This window comes from Podarcis raffonei, chromosome 4, assembly GCF_027172205.1.
Source record: "Podarcis raffonei isolate rPodRaf1 chromosome 4, rPodRaf1.pri, whole genome shotgun sequence".
Classification (NCBI taxonomy): Eukaryota; Metazoa; Chordata; class Lepidosauria; order Squamata; family Lacertidae; genus Podarcis; species Podarcis raffonei.
Genome location: NC_070605.1, coordinates 2,987,804 through 3,007,294, shown reverse-complemented (window position 1 = coordinate 3,007,294; position 19,491 = coordinate 2,987,804). Strand labels below are relative to the sequence as shown.

General features: G+C 41.0%; 2 protein-coding genes and 2 pseudogenes across 5 annotated transcripts in view; 1 reads left to right on the top strand and 3 right to left on the bottom strand.

Annotated features, from left to right (window-relative positions):
- The window catches only part of LOC128412188 (zinc finger protein 850-like), a 322,162-nt pseudogene that overhangs the window by 165,379 nt on the left and 137,292 nt on the right, over window positions 1–19,491 (top strand).
- Window positions 1–19,491, bottom strand: part of LOC128412278 (zinc finger protein 850-like) — a 59,557-nt gene that overhangs the window by 20,540 nt on the left and 19,526 nt on the right. Inside the window, exon 2 of the mRNA XM_053385186.1 lies at window positions 4,496–4,988. Coding sequence (XP_053241161.1) covers window positions 4,496–4,897 — 402 coding nt within the window. The 5' untranslated portion in view covers window positions 4,898–4,988. The remainder of the gene's footprint in view (window positions 1–4,495; window positions 4,989–19,491) is intronic.
- Window positions 1–19,491, bottom strand: part of LOC128412033 (zinc finger protein 420-like) — a 317,641-nt gene that overhangs the window by 290,356 nt on the left and 7,794 nt on the right. The window lies entirely within an intron of this gene.
- LOC128412277 (zinc finger protein 420-like) overlaps window positions 10,526–19,491 on the bottom strand; it is a 309,743-nt pseudogene continuing 300,777 nt past the window's right edge.

Below are 19,491 nucleotides of genomic sequence, written 5' to 3'. Positions count from 1 at the left end.
AACAATTAGGGTGGGGAGTCGGGTCTGGCTATCAACCCAAGGGTTGCCGTTCAAGGGGGGTTGCAAGAAATTGAGACCCAAAAGATTGGGACCATTTGAGGTCATCCAACAGGTCAACCCAGTGGCGTTCAGACTCCGGTTACCGAACCACATGAAACTGCACCCAGTATTCCACAGGTCATTACTGTCACCATACAGGGGGGAAGGTGAAGGGGTATCCACACGGGGGCCAGCCATAGAAGAAAGGGAAAGCCGCAACCATGTGGCGGAAATCATCGACTCCAGGTGGAAGGGTAATCAGGTGGAGTATTTGGTCGCGTGGGAAGGGGAACCGGAGTCGGAAAACACCTGGGTGAAGGCAGAGGAGGTCCGTGACGAGATCTTGATCGAAACGTTTCACCAAAGGTTCCCCAGGAAACCTCAGCCAGTAGCGAGGTTTCGGAGGGAGTACTTTGGCACCACTGACGATGAGGAGGAACTGGAGGGATTCAGGGAATCGGAGTTGGAAGGAGGAACAGACTCCGATGAGGAGGAGTACTTGGAAACCGGAGACAGCAAAAGGTGGAGGGAAGTGTTCGAAACTTCGGAAGATGAGGGAGGTTCCTTCAGGGGTTTTGCTCCCTCGCCTCCCGCAGAGGAGGGGAGGGAAGGGGGTGAAGGGGGCCCTGGAGGGGAGGTGGATGTCAGGGAACTGCCATCTGAGACTAAGGAGGTGAAAGGGCTCATGGAGGGTGAGAGAGACCATTCAGCGGAGGAGGGGACCAGCAGGGGGAGAAGTGGAGTTCCAAGGGAAAGTGAGTCGGAGGGAGGGCTCAGAGACACTTCAAGCGGGAGCAGCGGGGAGATTTCAGGACCTCCTGTAGGGACACCCACTCCTCGGCGGAAACTGTCACGCCGAGAGTCCAGAAGACGCGTTTCCGTTAAGGAGCTTTTATGCTGGAAGAAGTTCCGTAAACGCCCACTGTCCGATTCAACGAGCGATTGATGGAGTCAGGTTTAAGGAGCTCCATCACAGACAGAGGTTTGGGGACTTAGCCAAACTCTGAGGGATTAGGATTTTACGCACAAGCAGCTCATCATCCCATCACACAAAGTAACAGAACTTGAGAGAGAGAGAGTCCCAGCCTCACAGAGGCAACTCGAGGAACATAAGTTGACGCTTGCTATGATTGAACTTAAAGAAAAACAGACGAATTTGAGGATCAGAGCCCTACCTGAATTTGAGAAGGAAAGTTTGACAGATTTTCTCACACAGGAACTCGCTGACTTTTGGGACTTGGACTTGGGCCAAGAAGAGTTTAGAATTGTGAGGGCCTTCAGACTTGGAAGAGGAGGGGGAAAAGAGAAGAACAGAATAAGAGACTGCTTGATCACCCTTCGAACTAAAGAAGAGAGAGATAGAATATTGGGTTGGCATTATCAGAAGAACTTTGAAGTACAACAGTTAAGAGTAGGAACTTTTAAAGACGTCCCGAAATGGAATAAAATCATCTTTGGGTGGGAGTTCAAGGGGGGAAAAAAGGCAGATGAAGTTGATGGACTATATAGAACTGGCGGAAATGACTGGCAGAATCCGAGACCAGGGAGAAGAGTCGGTGGAAGAAGACTGGGAAAAGTTTAAAGATTATTTACGGAAATACTGTAAAATTAATGAATGTTAGAAAAATTTGGAATGAAGTTATATGGCTTTAGTAGAAATGTTATAAGGAATTAAGTATAAATGGATTAATAGAGTATTAAAGGAAAAAATAAGGCTAGAATGTGCTAAGATAATTATATGATAGAAAACAGAGGAAGATGGAAAGGAATTGCTGAAACAATTAGTAGAAGTGGAATACAAAAAGGGAGGTGTGAGGAGGTCATGGAAATAAGTGAATGAAAGATAAGATATTGAAATTATTTGATGTGTTTTAAATTGTTTTTGTTTTGTTTTGTTAGTTTAATGTTAGTGTTTTGTTAGTGTTATGTAGTGTGTGTGTGTTTTGTTTTATTGTATTGTATGGTTTTTCTTTTTTGTAGTGTTTAAATTGTTGGAAAAGGCAATAAATATTATTTTTTTAAAAAAAGAAAGACAACATATATAATAAATATAATGGAATATCTGACTACCAGGAACGATAAACAAGCGATGTTAACGTTTGTGGATGCTGAGAAGGCCTTTGACAATATTTCATGGGAATTTATGTTGAAAAACTTTGAATTTATGGATATGGGTCAATCTTTCCTTAATAGTATATGGGCGATATATACTGATCAAAGAGCGAAATTAATAGTTAATAATGTAACAACAGAAAATATTGTAATAACTAAAGGCACGAGACAAGGGTGTCCTCTTTCACCGTTGTTATTCATTTCGGTTCTGGAGGTCTTTCTAAGATCAGTAAGAAGTAATGAGCTAATAAAGGGAGTGACAGTTGGTCAAAATGAATATAAAGTAAAGGCCTTTGCCCATGACTTGGTCATAACAGTGGAAGATCCCACAAGTAGTGTTAAAGAGGTGTTAGAAGAAATAGAACAGTTTGGTCAGGTTGCGGGTTTTAAATTAAATAAGAAAAAGACAAAAATAATTGCGAAAAATATGGATCAAGAAATAATTGAAAAAATGCAGCAACAAATAGGGATAGAGGTGGTTAAGAAAGTTAAATATTTGGGGATTTTGTTAACTCCTAGGAGTATTGATCTGTTTCAAAATAATTACATACGAATATGGAATAAAATTAAGAGAGATCTAGAGGTGTGGGGGAGAATGAAGTTATCTTTTTGGGGAAGAATTGCAACGATAAAGATGAGTGTGTTACCGAAAATGTTATTTCTGTTTCAGACTATTCCAATAATCAAAGGGGCGGCAATATTTAAGGAGTGGCAAAGAATGATTTCAAGGTATATCTGGCAGGGTAAGAAGCCGAGAATAAAATTTAAGTTACTGACAGATGCAAAAGATAGAGGAGGCTTCGCCCTGCCAGACTTGAAATTATATTATGAAGCATCGTGCCTCTGTTGGTTGAAAGAATGGATAAAATTAGAGAACACAGAATTGTTAGATTTGGAAGAATTTGATAACAGATTCGGTTGGCACGCATATCTATGGTATGACAAGAAACGAGTGCACAAGTGTTTCGAAAACCACATCATTCGAAGATCTCTCATAGAAGTCTGGGATAGGTATAAAAACCTACTGGAGTCAAAAATTCCACATTGGTTGTCTCCGTTGGAGGTGATGAGTGTGAAGAAGATCAATATGAGGGGGAGGTGGATAACATACGGGAGTTTAATAATGAAAGAAGGAAGTAAATGGAAACTGAAACCATATGTTGAAGTAAAAGAAAATGTAAATGATTGGTTGGATTATTTTCAGATTAATGAAATGTTTAAAAAAGATGTATTAGAAAGAGGTTTTACCGACAAGGAATCAAAATATCAATTGGAAGTATTGAATAATGACGTAAAAAATTTGTCTAAAATGTATAAATTATTATTGGAATGGTATACAAAGGACGAGGAGGTTAAATCGGTTATGATCCATTGGGCCAAAGATTTTGGATATAATATACAATTTAAAGACTGGGTTAAATTGTGGAATGAAGGACTGAAATTTACTGCGTGTACTATAATAAAGGAAAATGTGATGAAAATGATATATAGATGGTATGTAACACCAGTAAAATTAGCAAAAATGTATAAAGTAAGTAATAAATGTTGGAAGTGTAAAGAAAAAGAAGGAACATTTTACCATATGTGGTGGGAGTGTAAAAAAGTGAAATGCTTTTGGGAAAGGATATATAATGAGTTAAAAAAGATGTTGAAATATACATTTGTTAAGAAACCAGAAGCATTTCTATTAGGAATAATAGGAAATGAAATTAATAAGAAAGAATGGAAGTTATTTTTATACGCAGTAACGGCAGCAAGAATACTAATGGCCCAAAAACGGAAACAAGAAGAATTACCTATGATTGAAAAATGGAGAATGAAATTAATGGAATACGCAGAAATTGATAAATTAACAGGAAGGATCCAGAACCGACGAGACCAGAGATTCACTGAAGACTGGATTAAATTTACAGATTATATGAAAACTATATGTGATGACCAGATAACATTTGTAAGCTTTCAGGAAGCTCTGTGAGAATGTATGGTAGAAATATTGTTTAAAAAATAAGGTAAATTAAGATATTATTGTAGTGCAATATTAAATTAAGAAATGTGCAAGAAGTGATCAAAACGGAGAATTATCAGACATGTTGATGGAAGAAAAAAAAAGATGTTGGTGATAAATTGGATGTTTTGTTTTGTATAGTTTTATATTGGAAAACTAATAAAAATATATATTAAACATATAAAAAATAAAAAATGAATGTCAGGGCCAACAGCTTTAAGGATGTCAGAACTCATTCCATGGATGCAGAAAAAGGATGGGCCAACAGCAGACCATTATGGGATGTTTTCTGTCCTGTTTGGAGCCCCTTGGGAGTATCCAGAGGAAAGTCTCTCTCACCTGCTTTCTCTCCTCTGCCTGACTCAGGAGGAAACCTTCGGCCAGGGCCACTGCCTGCGAACTGGTCTCCGCTCCACATTCTCTCACCCAGCTCTCCATCTCTGGTGGAAGGACAGCCAGGAACTGCTCCAAGATCACCAGGTCCAGCATCTCAGCTTTCGTGTGCCTTTCCGGCTTCAGCCACTGATGGTCAAGGTGGTAGAGTCGGCTGCAAACCTCTCGCGGTCCTTTGGCCTCCTGGCAGCAGAACTGCCTCAACTGCTGGCTCTGCACCTCTGAGCGGAGGGCGTCCGCCTTACCCAGGATCTTCTGCACAGAGTTTTCCCAGAATCCCCCACTGCTCCCAGTTTGGATGGCATGGCCTCTTCCTGCTCCAGGGCCAGCTGAGTCTCGCTCACCCATCTATACTCTCAGGAAGCCTCTGAGAGATCGGAAGGGACCCTTTGGTCTTCTGCCAAGTTCTGTCTGTCTTAAGGAGAGGCACTAGCAAATCCTACAAAGCAAATACATTGTTCAGTTACGAAAGTTTTCTATTATCAGGAGAAGAAAAAGGTTCCCTGAGCAAGTATGGATGAGTCTTGGAGGGAACCAGGTCTGGACTGCACCACAGCCCAAACCATGAGCTATTTTATTTATTTAAATTTCTATAACACTTTATATTTTAGAGATAAATCTCAAAGCGGTTTACAGCATATTAAATCTGTGGGGATAATTGGGGAGTTAGAAGAAGATATATTATTGAATGATATCCTTCCTAAAATGCTAGTGCATTTGCTAGTGCAAGTTCCATATTCTAGCAGAGTTCCATACATCCCCCTTTTTTAGATTATGCAGCGATCAGCTTGTTGCTGACTCATCTGAGTCTTACTATTAAAAATTCCTTCCTGGTACAATCCCTCCCAATCCCTTTTAAACGAATAAGCACAATAATCTGATTCACGTTAATATAAAAGTAGTTTACTCACAGATTCGTACACGTTCACAGACAGGCAGGTTGTTACATAACAACTAGAACTATTCCATAAAGATGTTAGTCCCAAATGACTCCCACTAAGGAGTCACTTCCCCAAACACACAGCAACATACAAAATGGAGAACACACACTGATCAGAACATGGAGGCCGTGTGCTCCTCCATGCTAGTACAACAGACTGCACCCTCTTCAAGTCTGTCCCAGCTCAGGAGGAAACAGGAAGTCTTCTCCTGAGTGGGAGAAAACATCCCCTAATGTGTCCACTGTAGGAATGTTGTACTTGACTGCAGTTTCACATCCCACAAAATCAATAAAAGAGAAATAAAACAATCAGAAGAAAGTCAAATATATAGTCTATAGTCAAAGCAACATAACAGAAAACAAATATTCTCTTAAAGATATCAAAATAAAACATTACAAAGGAGGTCAACTACAGAATACATATTTAACACAGTAGGGCTGGGTGAGTCTTGGCCTCACCCCTAGGCCAGGTGGAAAGGGCCTTTTTAAAAAGGAGAAGAAAGAGGAGGAGGAGGAAGAGGAGGAGCAGGAGCAGGAAGAAGAAGCAGCCGCTAGCTCTCCTAGAAGAAAGATTGCAATGCAAAATGTGGAGGCAACTGAAGGGATTTCTGGGAGATGAATCAGCCTGGTTTCTCCTGCCTTCCAGTCAATGCCTGAAGTCAGAACTGACTGACAAGGTAGTCATGTGTATCTTGTGAAAAATGGATGCTTGGCTCTAGTGGGGGTCCTCACTCGGGGGTCTCAGGAGTTGCTCTTCCCCCACCCCCACTCCCCTGCTTCTGTCTCCTTTTATTGCACTTGGACTCTGCCGCTCTCCAGACAACCTCCTGGGGTGGGGTCCCTTTTTCTCTGCTCCGAGGGCCAGGAATGTATCTGGACAAGGGCCAAGTGGGTGGGGCCAAAAGACACCTCCCTTGAAATTATGCGGGTAATTTTGTATTATTATTCTATTTGATAGCTTAACTAGAAGAAGAAGAAGAAGAGTTTGGACTTGATATCCCGCCTTTCACTCCCCTTCAGGAGTCTCAAAGCGGCTAACATTCTCCTTTCCCTTCCTCCCCCACAAGAAACACTCTGTGGGGTGAGTGGGGCTGAGAGACTTCAGAGAAGTGTGACTGGCCCAAGGTCACCCAGCAGCTGCATGTGGAAGGAGTGGAGACGCGAACCCGGTTCCCCAGATTACAAGTCCACCGTTCTTAACCACTACACCACACTGGCTCTAGACAGCCATTGATGCCCAGGTCCCTGGAGGCCCAGTGAGTAGCAGCGCCCATTTCCGGCTGGTTTTCCAGCAACAATCCCTTTGGGAGAGAGAGGATGTGGTCCTGGGATGCCCTGCTCTGGGTGCGAGGGGATGGCTGCCGTGGCCTCCGTGGGGAGCTGCCCTGGGAGACACTGGGAAACTGGTCCCCAATGCAGCAGCCAGACTCTGGGCTGGGATCCCTCTCTTTATCCCTGGCCTTTCTCTCCCACTTTTCTTCCTCCCTCCCTGTGGGGTTTTCTTTGTGGGGGGGGGGCTAGTCCACCTCCTCGTCCACCTTTGGAAAACCATTTGCAGATGTTTCCTCCGTTGTGCAATGAGGCTGAGCGACGTCACACAGAGTTAAAGTCCCTGGGGCTCCTTTGTTTAAAGAAGGGAGATTTCGTGGGAGTCAGGGATCCTCTGATCTGCAGGAAGGAGAGCGTGGCAGACCTGGCCCCTCCCTGATCAGGCCCCCCAGGCCCCCTCCCCTGCTGCAGCCCTGGGACCCCCACCAGATCCCAGAGAGAGAGGAGACTCACCAGATCCCAGGAGGGGGCAGCGAGGCAGCCCTTGCAGGAGAGACCCCAAAGCAGGGAAGGACTGGGGAGGGAGGGGGCTTGGCTCTGGAGGACCTGCCCCCTTGCTTCCTGTCCTCTCTAGGAAGGCAGCTCAGTTCCCTTTAACCCCTGCAAAGCTAAATCCCCCCAGCTCAGCCCTCTCTCGCTTGGCAGAACCTCAGATTTTTATTATTTTTTATGCACATAGAGGGAAGCTGCTCCCCTGGTAATGCCGAGGTACCAAGCGAAGTTCAAAATAAATAAATCCTATGCTCATCATAAATGAGTAATACTTTCTTATGCACGCTTTTAATGCTAATATACAAGAGTATGCCATTTCCCCTTCCATAAATGCTTAATTGCTGATTCAGGGGACACTGAATTCCTTGCAGAGATGACAGGACAACTTTCCAGATTAGTTATCTGGGAGTGAGACAGTTGGCAGAGTGGCATTGGGCTCTCTAAGAGGCCAGCTACTACAGGAATTGCTTTCTTGAGCCTTTTTAGCACTGCAATACCATTTTTACTTTTTTTTTGACGATTCATTTTTAAGTCATGGCAGAGTGTGAGCAAATACTCCACATCTGCCATGCTTGCAGGAGCAGGACTAAGGGGTGAAATGAAGCCCCCCAGATCCCCAAAGGTTGAGGGAAAGGGTCCATCTCCCTTCTTCCTTATCAGTTATTTCCACCTAAGAAATAGAAATAAAGCAGTTGCTCATGCTAAGCGCAGCGTTTGTTGGGGTGGAGATTAATGAGCTGACAATGGTATGATTCATCAGTAATAAATATGATTTGTTCTTATCTGTTAAGTGAAGTCACATTTGAAACAATACAGAAGCAGTCAAAGGGAATTTCCTAGGAAGTCTTTTATTCAGTCTCACCTGCAATCATGTGTGCTGAACACACAGAAACAAATACAGTGGTACCTCTGGTTACAAACTTAATTCATTCCGGAGGTCTGTTCTTAACCTGAGACTGTTCTTAACCAGAGACGTGCTTTCGCTAATCGGGCCTCTTGCTGCCGCTGCACTGCCAGCACACGATTTCCATTCTCGTCCTGGGACAAAGTGCTCAACTCAAAGTAACTCTTCCAGGTTAGCAGAGTTTGTAACCTGAGGCGTTTGTAACTTAGGGTACCACTGTAATGGTAAATTACTGGGAGTTACAGTCGCCAAATAACACTCAACACACGCAAGCAGATTAATGGAAGAGTGCAAATGATTCCCCACCTTCCTTATAAAAAAATAATAATACAGTGGTACCTCTACTTATGTTCCCCTCGTTACCTATCCTTGGGGATACCCACGCGGCAAACCCGGGAGTGTTTTTCTGGGTTTCATCCCACGCATATGCGCATAAGTACTCTACCGTGCAGTGCGCATGTGCAGAACAGGCACCTCCGGTTGAGGAGATCTTGGGATCCGACCAGAGCTCCGGAACAGATCCCGTGCGCAATCGGAGGTACCACTGTATTGCTTTTATTTTCACAGTACAAAAGATAATTTTAAAGAAAGCAATGACTACAACAGTAAACAACAAATAACTTGTCCTGGTGAAATTGAAGACTTTCATCCTGCCATGTGTTAAAGTTTCATTTGATTACTCTAAAAGATCATGATTCATTTTGCCATTAGTGCTGGGTGGATTCTCGCAACAGTCTTAACAATTCATGTATTTAATAAACATTGGCCAAGTGTTATAAAAGGAATATGGATTATGTTCCCCCACCTTCTTGATTTCCCCCAGCAAACAAAATTTAAAATACTTAAATTGTGGAGCCCAGAACTGAACACAGGATTTTAGGTGGGGCCTGACCAAGGCAGAATAAAGTGGTACTATTCCTGCCCTTGATCGGATTCTGCCTTCTGTGACATTGGCCTCCGCTCCCCGTTTGGTGTCGTCTGCAAATGTGATGAGCATCCCCTCAGTTCCTTCATCCAAGTCATTTATAAAGACGTTGAACAACAAGCCCAGGACAGAACCCTGCAGCACCCCTCTTGTCACTTTTCTCCAGGATGATGAAGAACCATGAAGGAGGACTGTTCAGGTTTGGTCCACCTAACAGTTACCTCATTCAGCCCACATTTTTACCAGCTTCCTCACATAAATGTCAAAGGGGGTTTTGTCAAAAGCCTTACTGAAATCAAGATGCGCTATTTCCACAGCAGTCCCCTGATCAACAAAGTGTGTAACTCCATCCAAAAAAAGGGGAAGCGAGATTTCTCTGGCTTTCCTTGTTTTTGAGAAAGCCATGCTTTCATCCTGTATACTTTCAGCATGGAGGAAACTGTGGAAGGAAGATCTCAAATTCAAGGCATCCTATACCCTCAAAGAAAATTATATGAAAATATTTAATGCTGGTATGTAACACCTAATAAAATGGCAATGATGTATAAAAATAATTCATATTTGTGTTGGAAATGTAACATAGCAGTCGGGACAATGTATCGTGCATGGAGTGTAAAAAAAAAGAGAAAATTCTGGGATACAATTTACAATGAGTTAAAAAATATGTTTAAATTAACATTTCCTAAAAAGCCATAAGCTTTTCTCTTAGGAATCCTTAAGGACGAGATCCCCAAGTTCTGAAGAAGTTACTTTATGTGCGCCACCACAGCAGCGAGAACATTGTTAGCACAAAACTGGAAAGGAAACCAAATTCCAATGAAGAGGGAGTGGCAAATTAAGTTGAAAGTTGATGGAATACGAAGAGATGGATAAGCGGACAGGGCAGTTTTGAGGACTTTTAACCTTTTCCCAAAGGGAGAGGTTTAGAGGTCCCCACCTTTCAATATCAAAAGAAATTTCATTTATAATTTTATTCAAATTTAATTTTACAATTTGATCTATATCTAATGAAATCATTATACCCAAGTATTTAATAAAGTCTTTGCACATCCGAAACTGATGGTTTCTATACAATGTAGCCCTTGGCCCTATTAGTAAAATCTCTGATTTTGTCCAATTTATGGAATATCCCGATATTCTGCCAAAGGTTTTTATTTTCTCCATAATTTTCTGAATTCTATCTTCTGGTTTGTAATAAATAAAAGGATATCGTCCGCAAATAATACAATTTTGTAATTATCTTTGTTGTGCTTTACACCCTTGATATGCTCATCCTGAATTATTGCTCTTGTTAATGGTTCCAGGCAGAGATTAAATAATAACGGAGAAAGAGGACATCCTTGTCTCATTCCTCAATTTAAACTAATCAAATTCAAAGTTCTTCCATTTGTAACAATCCGGGACGGGTTTTTATAAATCATTTTAATCCAATTACAGTATTCTATAGGGAAACAAAATTTACGTAACACAAACCCTATGAATTCTTTATATATTCTGTCAAAAGCCTTTTCTGCATTTAATGACAATACCATAAACTCCTCTTAATCTTTGTTTAAATTTATCAAATCTATTGTTAATCTGATATTATCTGTAGCTTGTCTTGTTTTTATAAAACCTGTTTGATTATTAGGAATCAAGTTTTGAATAACTTTTTGTGATTTTGCAGCCAATATTGCATTCAAAATCTTTGCATCAACATTCATTAACGATATTGGTCTATAATTTGCACATTTAGTAGGGTCTTTTTTAAGTTTTGGTATAATTATTATTAAAGCTTCATTGAATGTTGCAGCAGATATACCTTTCTGAGCTATTTCCTCATAGACTTCTAGAAGTCTGGGGACTAGTAGATTTTGAATATTTTATACCATTCTATAGGAAAACTGTCTGGTCCAGGTGATTTCCCATTACCCATTGTATCTATTACATTCTCAATATCTGATATATTTAGGGGTGCTGATAGCATATCTTTTTGATATTCTTCAATAGTTGGTATTTTAATATCTTGAAAGAAATTCTCCACCTCATCCTCTGATATATTTTCTGGTCCTTCATATCATTTTTTGTAGAATTAAAAAAATTCATTATTGATATCAATTGATGAGGTCGCTGCGATGTTATTTTCATTTCTGTTTAAAGGTATTATTTGGTTCGCTTTCTTTTGTTTTAGACGATTAGCTAGAATTTTTGTCAGTCTTTCTCCCTGTTCCCAATATATTTGTCTTAGACTTAGTAGTCTGAACTCAATTTTTTGAGCTAGTATATTATTCAGTTCTAATGTTTGTTGTTGTATTCTTTCATATGTAACCTTAGATGAGTTTTTTGCCATATCGCCCCATAGTGTTTTTAAAGAAATTTTTAGATTATTTTCTTTTAATCTTTGCAGCTTGGCCTTGTTGGCCGAGAAGGATATAATATCCCCTCTGAGGTAAGTTTTATATCCTTCCCATTCCATCAGTCTTGATGTTGAAGATTTGGAGTTATTTTAAAAATATATTTGCGTTTCTCGGGTTATATATTGAAATGTTTTTCATTTTCATTTAAAAATCATATATTAAGATACCATCTCCTCATACTTCCCTGGGTTTTAGATAAATTATATTCCAGTATTGAAACTGTTCTTAACTAAAGGCTTGCTTTTGCTAATGGGGCCTTTTGCTGCTGCCGCGCTGCCGTCAAACAATTTCCGTTCTCATCCTGGGGCTAAGTTCTCAACTCAAGGTAACTCAGGTTAGCAGAGTTTGTAACCTTAAGCATTTGTAACTCGAGGTACCACTGTATATGAAAATGAAACCCCCCTCCAGTAATTCCCATCTGTAAGGTACTTTATTGTTTCTCAGTGCATCAGCCAGGAATTTGTAACTGCTTCTTTTTTTCCAGCAATCTCACTGGGATCTCCTTCAAAAGTATATTTTCATCTCCAAAATGTAATCTTTTTTTCACATTCACCTGTAATATTTTCTCTTTCATTCCTCTTGAATTAAAAATCACCAAACAGTCACCTGGCCATTTTTTGGCTTTTGTGAAGCTTGATTTAATTCTGAAGAGCTTGTCAGTTGTAAAAATTACTTCTTCATGTATCTGTAACCAGTTTGCGAGTGTTTCTATGATTTTCTTTCTAATATCCTCTCCCTTTGTTTCAGGGATCCCCCAAATTTCAAATTTAATTGCTTCTGATGCATTTCCATTACCGCCATAGAGTCCCAGGTCACTTCCTGTAATTTACTCAATTCTGCCGCTTCCAGCTTTGTCTTCTCTTGGCCTCTCTTCAGTTCTTTAACCTCTGTTTGTGTGTTTTTTCCAAAGTGCCTTCTAAGCCTTTTGTCTTGATGTTTAACTCTTGGACTATGTTCCCTAAGTCACTAATTTCGCCCAACAAGACTCCCACTGATTTCATGTTTTGCTCTATCTTAGTTTCTATACAGTCTAAACTTTTTGAATTATCTTTTAAGTCTCTCTTTATTTCAGCCAGCATTTCTGCAATTAACATTATAGGTTCAGGATCCTGCATGGACCTTCTCTGTTGAGCTTGTGTTGTTATCACCACTGTTAACATTTCTTTTTTTGTAGCCATATTCTATTTGTTTTAACTTTTTATTTTTAACATCTGACGTTCCTTATTTGTCCCTATAAATGTCACTTTGTTCTTTTCTTAAAGGCAGAATGTGATTTCACATCCTACCAGTACATGGCGTTAACCTGGTCTACCTGTGTTTTCCCACACTTCGTATGAATTCTTTGATGGGAAGTGAGATGGGCCCTGGGAATGACGCTCTTTCCACATTCCAAGCAATTATATGGTTTCTCCCCTGTATGAATTATCTGATAGGAAGTGAGATTGGAGCTATTAGTGAAGCTCTTTCCACATTCCACACACTGATAGGGTTTCTACCCTGTATGAATTCTTTGATGGGAAGTGAGATCAGAGCTCTGACTGAAGCTCTTTCCACATTCCAAACACTGATAGGGTTTCTCCCCTTTATGAATTCTTTGATGGGAAGTGAGACTGGCGCTCTGACTGAAGCTCTTTCCACATTCCACGCACTGATAGGGTTTCTCCCCTTTATGAATTCTTTGATGGGTATAGAGATGGGAAATATACCTGAAGCTCTTTCCACATTCCACACACTGATAGGGTTTCTCCCCTGTATGAATTCTTTGATGGGAAGTGAGAGAGGAGCTCCTACTGAAGCTCTTTCCACATTCGACACATTGATAGGGTTTCTCCCCTGTATGAATTCTTTGATGGGTAGTGAGATCAGTGCTCCAACGGAATCTCTTTCCACATTCCACACACTGATAGGGTTTCTCCTCTGTGTGAATTCTTTGATGGGAAATGAGATCGTTGCTCCGACGGAAGTTCTTTCCACATTCAACACACTGATACGGTCTCTCCCCTGTATGAATTATTTGATGGGAAGTGAGATGCTTGCTCTTACTAAAGCTCTTTCCACATTCCACACACTGATAGGGTTTCTCCCCTGTATGAATTCTTTGATGGGAAGTGAGACTGTCCTTCTTATTGAAGCTCTTTCCACATTCCACACACTGATAGGGTTTCTCCCCTGTATGAATTATTTCATGGGAAGTGAGATGGTCACTTTGACAGAAGCTCTTTCCACATTCCACACCCTGATATGGTTTCTTCCCAGGGAGATTTCTTGGATGGGAAGTGGAATGGGAACTTTTCCCACTTTCAATATATTTATACGGCTCCATTGTGGGGATTTTGTCATGGTCACCCTTGTTCTTCATTTTCAGTCCATCACTATCTGCAATGAGAGAAATGGATTATAGCCTCAGGGAGAAATTAATGGTGCATTCACACAAAAGCTTATATGAAGAACAAACTTTGTTAGTCTCTAAGGTGCTACTTTACAATTTTTAAAATATATTTCGACTGTGTCAGACCAACACGGTTACCTACCTGAATCTAGAACTTGTAAACACTGGTATTAGGGGAATAACATATTGAAGTTTCGCAACCTTAACCTGTTGCAGGATCTTAGCCAGATCAAGTTGAATATAGCAGTGCATATGCAGACTTCCAGAAGCAATCAGTTGCAGGCATGTAGGATGAAGCAGGAACAAGACGCTGCTACCAGTAACTTGGTTACTTATAGGTATTTATTATTAAAGCAGATTCACAAGTTACTATATACAGGATACGGATCTTAACTCTCTCACTTAACAAACTCCAAACGACTCTCAGAACACACACTGTTCAACCAACTAACCAACCAAGGAAGGTCATGAGTCATCATGCCTAAGTAGAGACCTCAACTAATAGCAGAACTGTATCCAAGGCCTCATATCTGTAGGCAGAACAACTCCCTCTGCTCAGTCTTCTTGGCCTTCGGCCAACTTCTTAATTGCTTTGTGAGAAGCTGCATCAAATAGCACGTAGGCAAAAAAATCCCAACATAACACAAGTGGGTTAGATCGATGGCTTTACTAAAGGGTTGGGTGCATTTATTAACAGGGATCCACTGACACCCTTAGTGCAACCTGTGATGCAAAAAGCCTGGCTATTCCCTCGAATGGATTTTGCTTGGCTAAATCATGGTATCCCCTCCATTTCCAATGCAAGTTTTCTCCTTGGTCAACCAAAGACTGATGGGAGGAAAAACAAAAACTGAAAACCTGACAGAAGCTACTTCAACTTCCCTAACAACTCTGAAGTTTACAGTTAAAATGGCCTGAACAGTTCAGACCAGGCTGATCCTTGTTTTAAGAAGGTGGAGGAAGAACATTCACAGAAGAAGAAGAAAAGTAATTTACTGTACAAGGTTTATTGTGGGACAATTGTAATCCCAGATGTTTTAAGGGGGCACTGTTGAGTTCTGTGAATATATATGAGGTTCAACATAGAGAGCCATTTTGAATTTAAAAACAGATATTATGATCCCACAAGGAGCCTTACCAAGAGAGGCCAAGATCCCACGATTCTCCTCCATGACCTCCTTATGCAGAGCTCTCTGGTCAGGATCCAGCAACTCCCACTCCTCATCCGTGAAACAAACAGCAATATCTTCAAAGCACACTGGACCCTAAAAGAAAAAGGGAAATGTCCTCCTCTGAAACAACACTGTTGTTCACCACCACTCCTTGAGCTAGGACATTGTTCCACCCCTTGGCCTCTGTCCCCACAAGGCAGCTTCCCCTGACCTGATTTGGTTCCACAGCCGCTGCTTCCATTCTGTCCCCATTCAGAGATGGATGAAGAGGTCTTGCCATCATCGTTCTGTCACCTGCCAGAGAAAAAAAAGTTGGATGCCCAGAGTGCAGTGCATCTGCAACAACAGATGGGACTTTGAGAACGCTTTGCCTGCTGAGTGCATTTGGATGTTTGGGCGAATTTCAGATGTTAGTTGTGAGAAAAAATATATCTCCCCTACTCTGGGCTCTTGGTCCCAACTATCTCCCCCAACAAAAGATGAAAGCACCCCACAGATGATTTAGAAAACCAACAGAATGGGACCAAATGGAGAAAAACCACCTTCCTCCTTACCCAGTAGCCTCTCTTTGGTGTCCAACGGAGGCCTCTCTGTCTCACAGGAATCTGTGTTCTTTTCTTCAAAGAGATCCTTTTCCTGAAAGAGCAACAAGGATTCAAAACCGTGAATGAATGGTGAGAAATATTAACAGAGAACGACAAAGCCAAAATTATTAACGGTGTTAGATCTCATTGCATGGATGTCTTCCCAGAAAAAGAATGAATGGGCCATGAGGAGAGCATTTTTGGATGTTCTCCATCCTTTTTGGAGCCCCTTGGAAGTATCTTGAGGAAAGTCTCTCCAACCTGCTTTCTCTCTTCCTGCTTTCTCTCCTCTGCCTGACTCAGGAGGAATCCTTCAGCCAGGGCCACTGCCTGGGAACTGGTCTCTGCTCGACAGTCCCTCACCCAGCTCTCCATCTCCGGTGGAAGGACAGCTAGGAACTGCTCCAGAATCACCAGGTCCAGCATCTCAGCTTTTGTGTTCCTTTCTGGCTTCAACCACTGACAGTCAAAGTGGTAGAGTCAGCTGCAAATCTCTTGGGGTCCTTTGGCCTCCTGGCAGCAGAACTGCCTGAACTGCTGGCTCTGCACCTCTGAGCAGAGGGTGTCCTCCTCACCCAGGATCTTCTGCACAGAGTTTTCCCAGAATCCCCCACTGTTCCCAGTTTGGATGACATGGCCTCTTTCTGCTTCAGAGCCAACTGAGTCTTGCTCATCCATCTATGCTCTCAGGAAGCCTCTGAAAAATCAGAAGGAACCCTTTGGTTTTCTGCCAAGTTATGTCTGTGCTAATGAGAGGAGCTAGCAAATCCTAAAGAGCAAATACATTGGTCTGTTATAATGCTGATATACAATAAGGAGAAGAAATGGTTCCCTGAGCAAGTGTGTATGAGTCCTGCTAAGAACCAGGATAGGACTGTACCACAGCCCAGACTCTGCCCAGGAAGGTACCATGCCAAATCTTCAGACAATTGAATGCAGGAGAAGGGCGTTACTGGGGTGGGATCCCCACCTCCCCACTTCACCCTCTGGGGGGAGGAAGAAGAGACTCACCAGATTCCTGTGCAATGCAGCATTTGCAATAGAGCAGGGGTGTCCAAACGTTTTTCAAAGAGGGCTAAATTTGATGAAGTGAACATGTGTGAGGGCTGACCATTTTGCCTGACGTTCTTTGAACCATCAAAATTAAATGCAAATTAAATGCAAATCAACTATTTTATGCAAAGTTTATTGCAAACAACATACTTTTCATTTCATCACATGGATGACAAATCTAAACAGGTGTTAAATCACTCTGCCTTTCATCTCTGAAGGTCAGATGAAAAAAAAAAATCCAGGAAGCTGAAATATATGTCAGGAACATTGTAAAGTACATTACATATTATTGCTAATAAAGGTTGTCTGTCAACTTTTTAGTTTAAAAATATGAACAGGAACATAGCACCAAGGATACATGTTGTGTCCAAATGTATTTAAACCAACTGACATTAACCGAGATTTTACAATGTATTCATCTCAATTGAGGGGGGGAAACTTGCTTGCACTAATGTGAAGGGTGAAATTGAGATCTGGACTGCAGCACATAGGCTAGATCTGGTTCAAAGGCAGTGGTGTTGATTCGCAAAATGTCACACAGGTGAGTCTTGTCCTCACACAAGGCTACAGGGAACCAGACAGAGGGCCTTCTCGGTAGTGGCGCCCGCTCTGTGGAACGCCCTCCCGTCAGATGTCAAAGAGATAAATAATTACCTGACATTCAGAAGACATCTTAAGGCAGCCCTGTTCAGGGAAGTTTTTAAATATGTAACGCTGATTAAAAAAGGAACAATTGGACATAATTTGCTTGCAGGAAACACATGTGATTAGGCTACACAGAAAAGTGTTAATTAATAAAAAATTAGGCCAAGAATTTATTTCATCAGACAAGGTGAAAAAGAGAGGAGTGGTTATTTATGCAAAAGAAAGCCTATCACCAAAATTTCTTTTTAAGGACGAACAGGGAAGAATTTTGGCAATTGAAATTCAAACACAAGGAGAGAAATTTTTGATATTAGGAATCTATGCACCAAATGAGGGGAAATCGGAGTTTTACAAGAAACTGCATGAGACATTGATGGATTTTATGGACTATAACAACATTATTATGATGGGAGACATGAATGGAGTGGTATCTACGAATATGGACAAAGCACAAAGACAGACGGTGACGAAAGAGGGCAGACTACCAAAAACTTTTTTTGAATTGACTGACAATATGGACTTGATTGATATTTGGAGGACCAAAAACCCCCTAGGTAGAGAAGGAACGTTCTTTTCTGAAGCCAAAATGACATGGACAAGGATTGATCAAATCTGGACAACTAGAGGCCTGGCACCTAAGATAAAAAAGGTGGAAATCTGCCCATAAACCTGCTCCGACCATAATGCTGTAAGGATGGAAATGAAACTAACACCTATCGGTTCCTTCAGATGGAGGATGAATGACACCTTATTAAGAAACCAAGACATTGTAAGGAAGGCCCAAAAGACTTTGAAAGACTATTTTGAAATAAATATGAGAACCACGGTTGAAAAAAGAACAATCTGGGACGCAAGCAAAGCGGTTATGAGAGGGTTCTTGATTCAACAGAATGTAATAAAAAAGAGATCCCAAAATGAGAAAAAAGGGAAAATTTTGGAGAAAATAAAAGAAGGGGAGAAGAAGTTAAGAGCCAAACCAAATTCAAAAGAGATCCTAAGAGAAATCAAGTTATATCAGGTGCAATATATGAAATTGATTAATGAGGAAGTAGAATGGAAAATTAAACAAATGAGACAAAAATCTTTTGAGTCAGCCAATAAATGTGGGAAACTATTGGCGTGGCAGCTGAAAAAAAGACAGAAGCTAAATACGATTACGAATCTTGAGATTGATGGGAAAACTATACAGAACCCGGCGGAGATTAGAAGGTGTTTCCAGAGATATTTTAACAACTTTATACGCAAGGGCCGCAGAAAGAAATTGATATAGACCAATTTTTGAGAACCAACGGATTACAAAAAATATCTCAAGAAAATAAAATAATATTGAATAATCAGATTACAGAACAAGAAATTGAAGGTGCCATTCAGAACATGCAACTGGGCAAATCTCCAGGACCGGACGGACTAACCTCCAAATATTATAGGACTTTGAAAGACTTTTTAATTCAACCATTAAAGGAGGTGTGCAACGAGATTTTGGAAGGGAAAAGGGCGCCTGAATCGTGGAAAGAAGCATACATCACATTGATACCCAAGTCAGAAGCTGAAAAGACACAACTAAAGAACTACCGTCCCATCTCCCTTTTGAATGTGGATTACAAATTTTTTGCAGACATTTTAGCTAACAGATTAAAAAAAGTACTAGCTGAAGTAATACACAAAGACCAGGCAGGCTTTCTTCCAGGTAGACACTTATCTGATAACACAAGGAATATAATTGACATTTTGGAGCTGTTGCAAACGAACATTAATACGAAAGCTGTGTTAGTTTTTATTGATGCGGAGAAAGCCTTTGATAATATTTCTTGGAGCTTTATGAAGAAAAATCTCAAAGGGATGGGAGTGGGACAGGGGTTCGAAGATGGTATAGGAGCAATCTATTCAGAACAAAAAGCAAAACTGATTGTAAATAATGTGGTGACTGAAGATTTTATGATAGAAAAAGGAACACGTCAGGGTTGCACTATCACTCCATTACTATTTATTTCGGTCCTGGAGGTGCTGCTGAACATGATCAGAAGGGACCGGTTTATTAAAGGAATACAGGTCGGAGCCAAACAATATAAACTGAAAGCTTTTGCAGACGACTTGGTTTTGACTGTACAGGAGC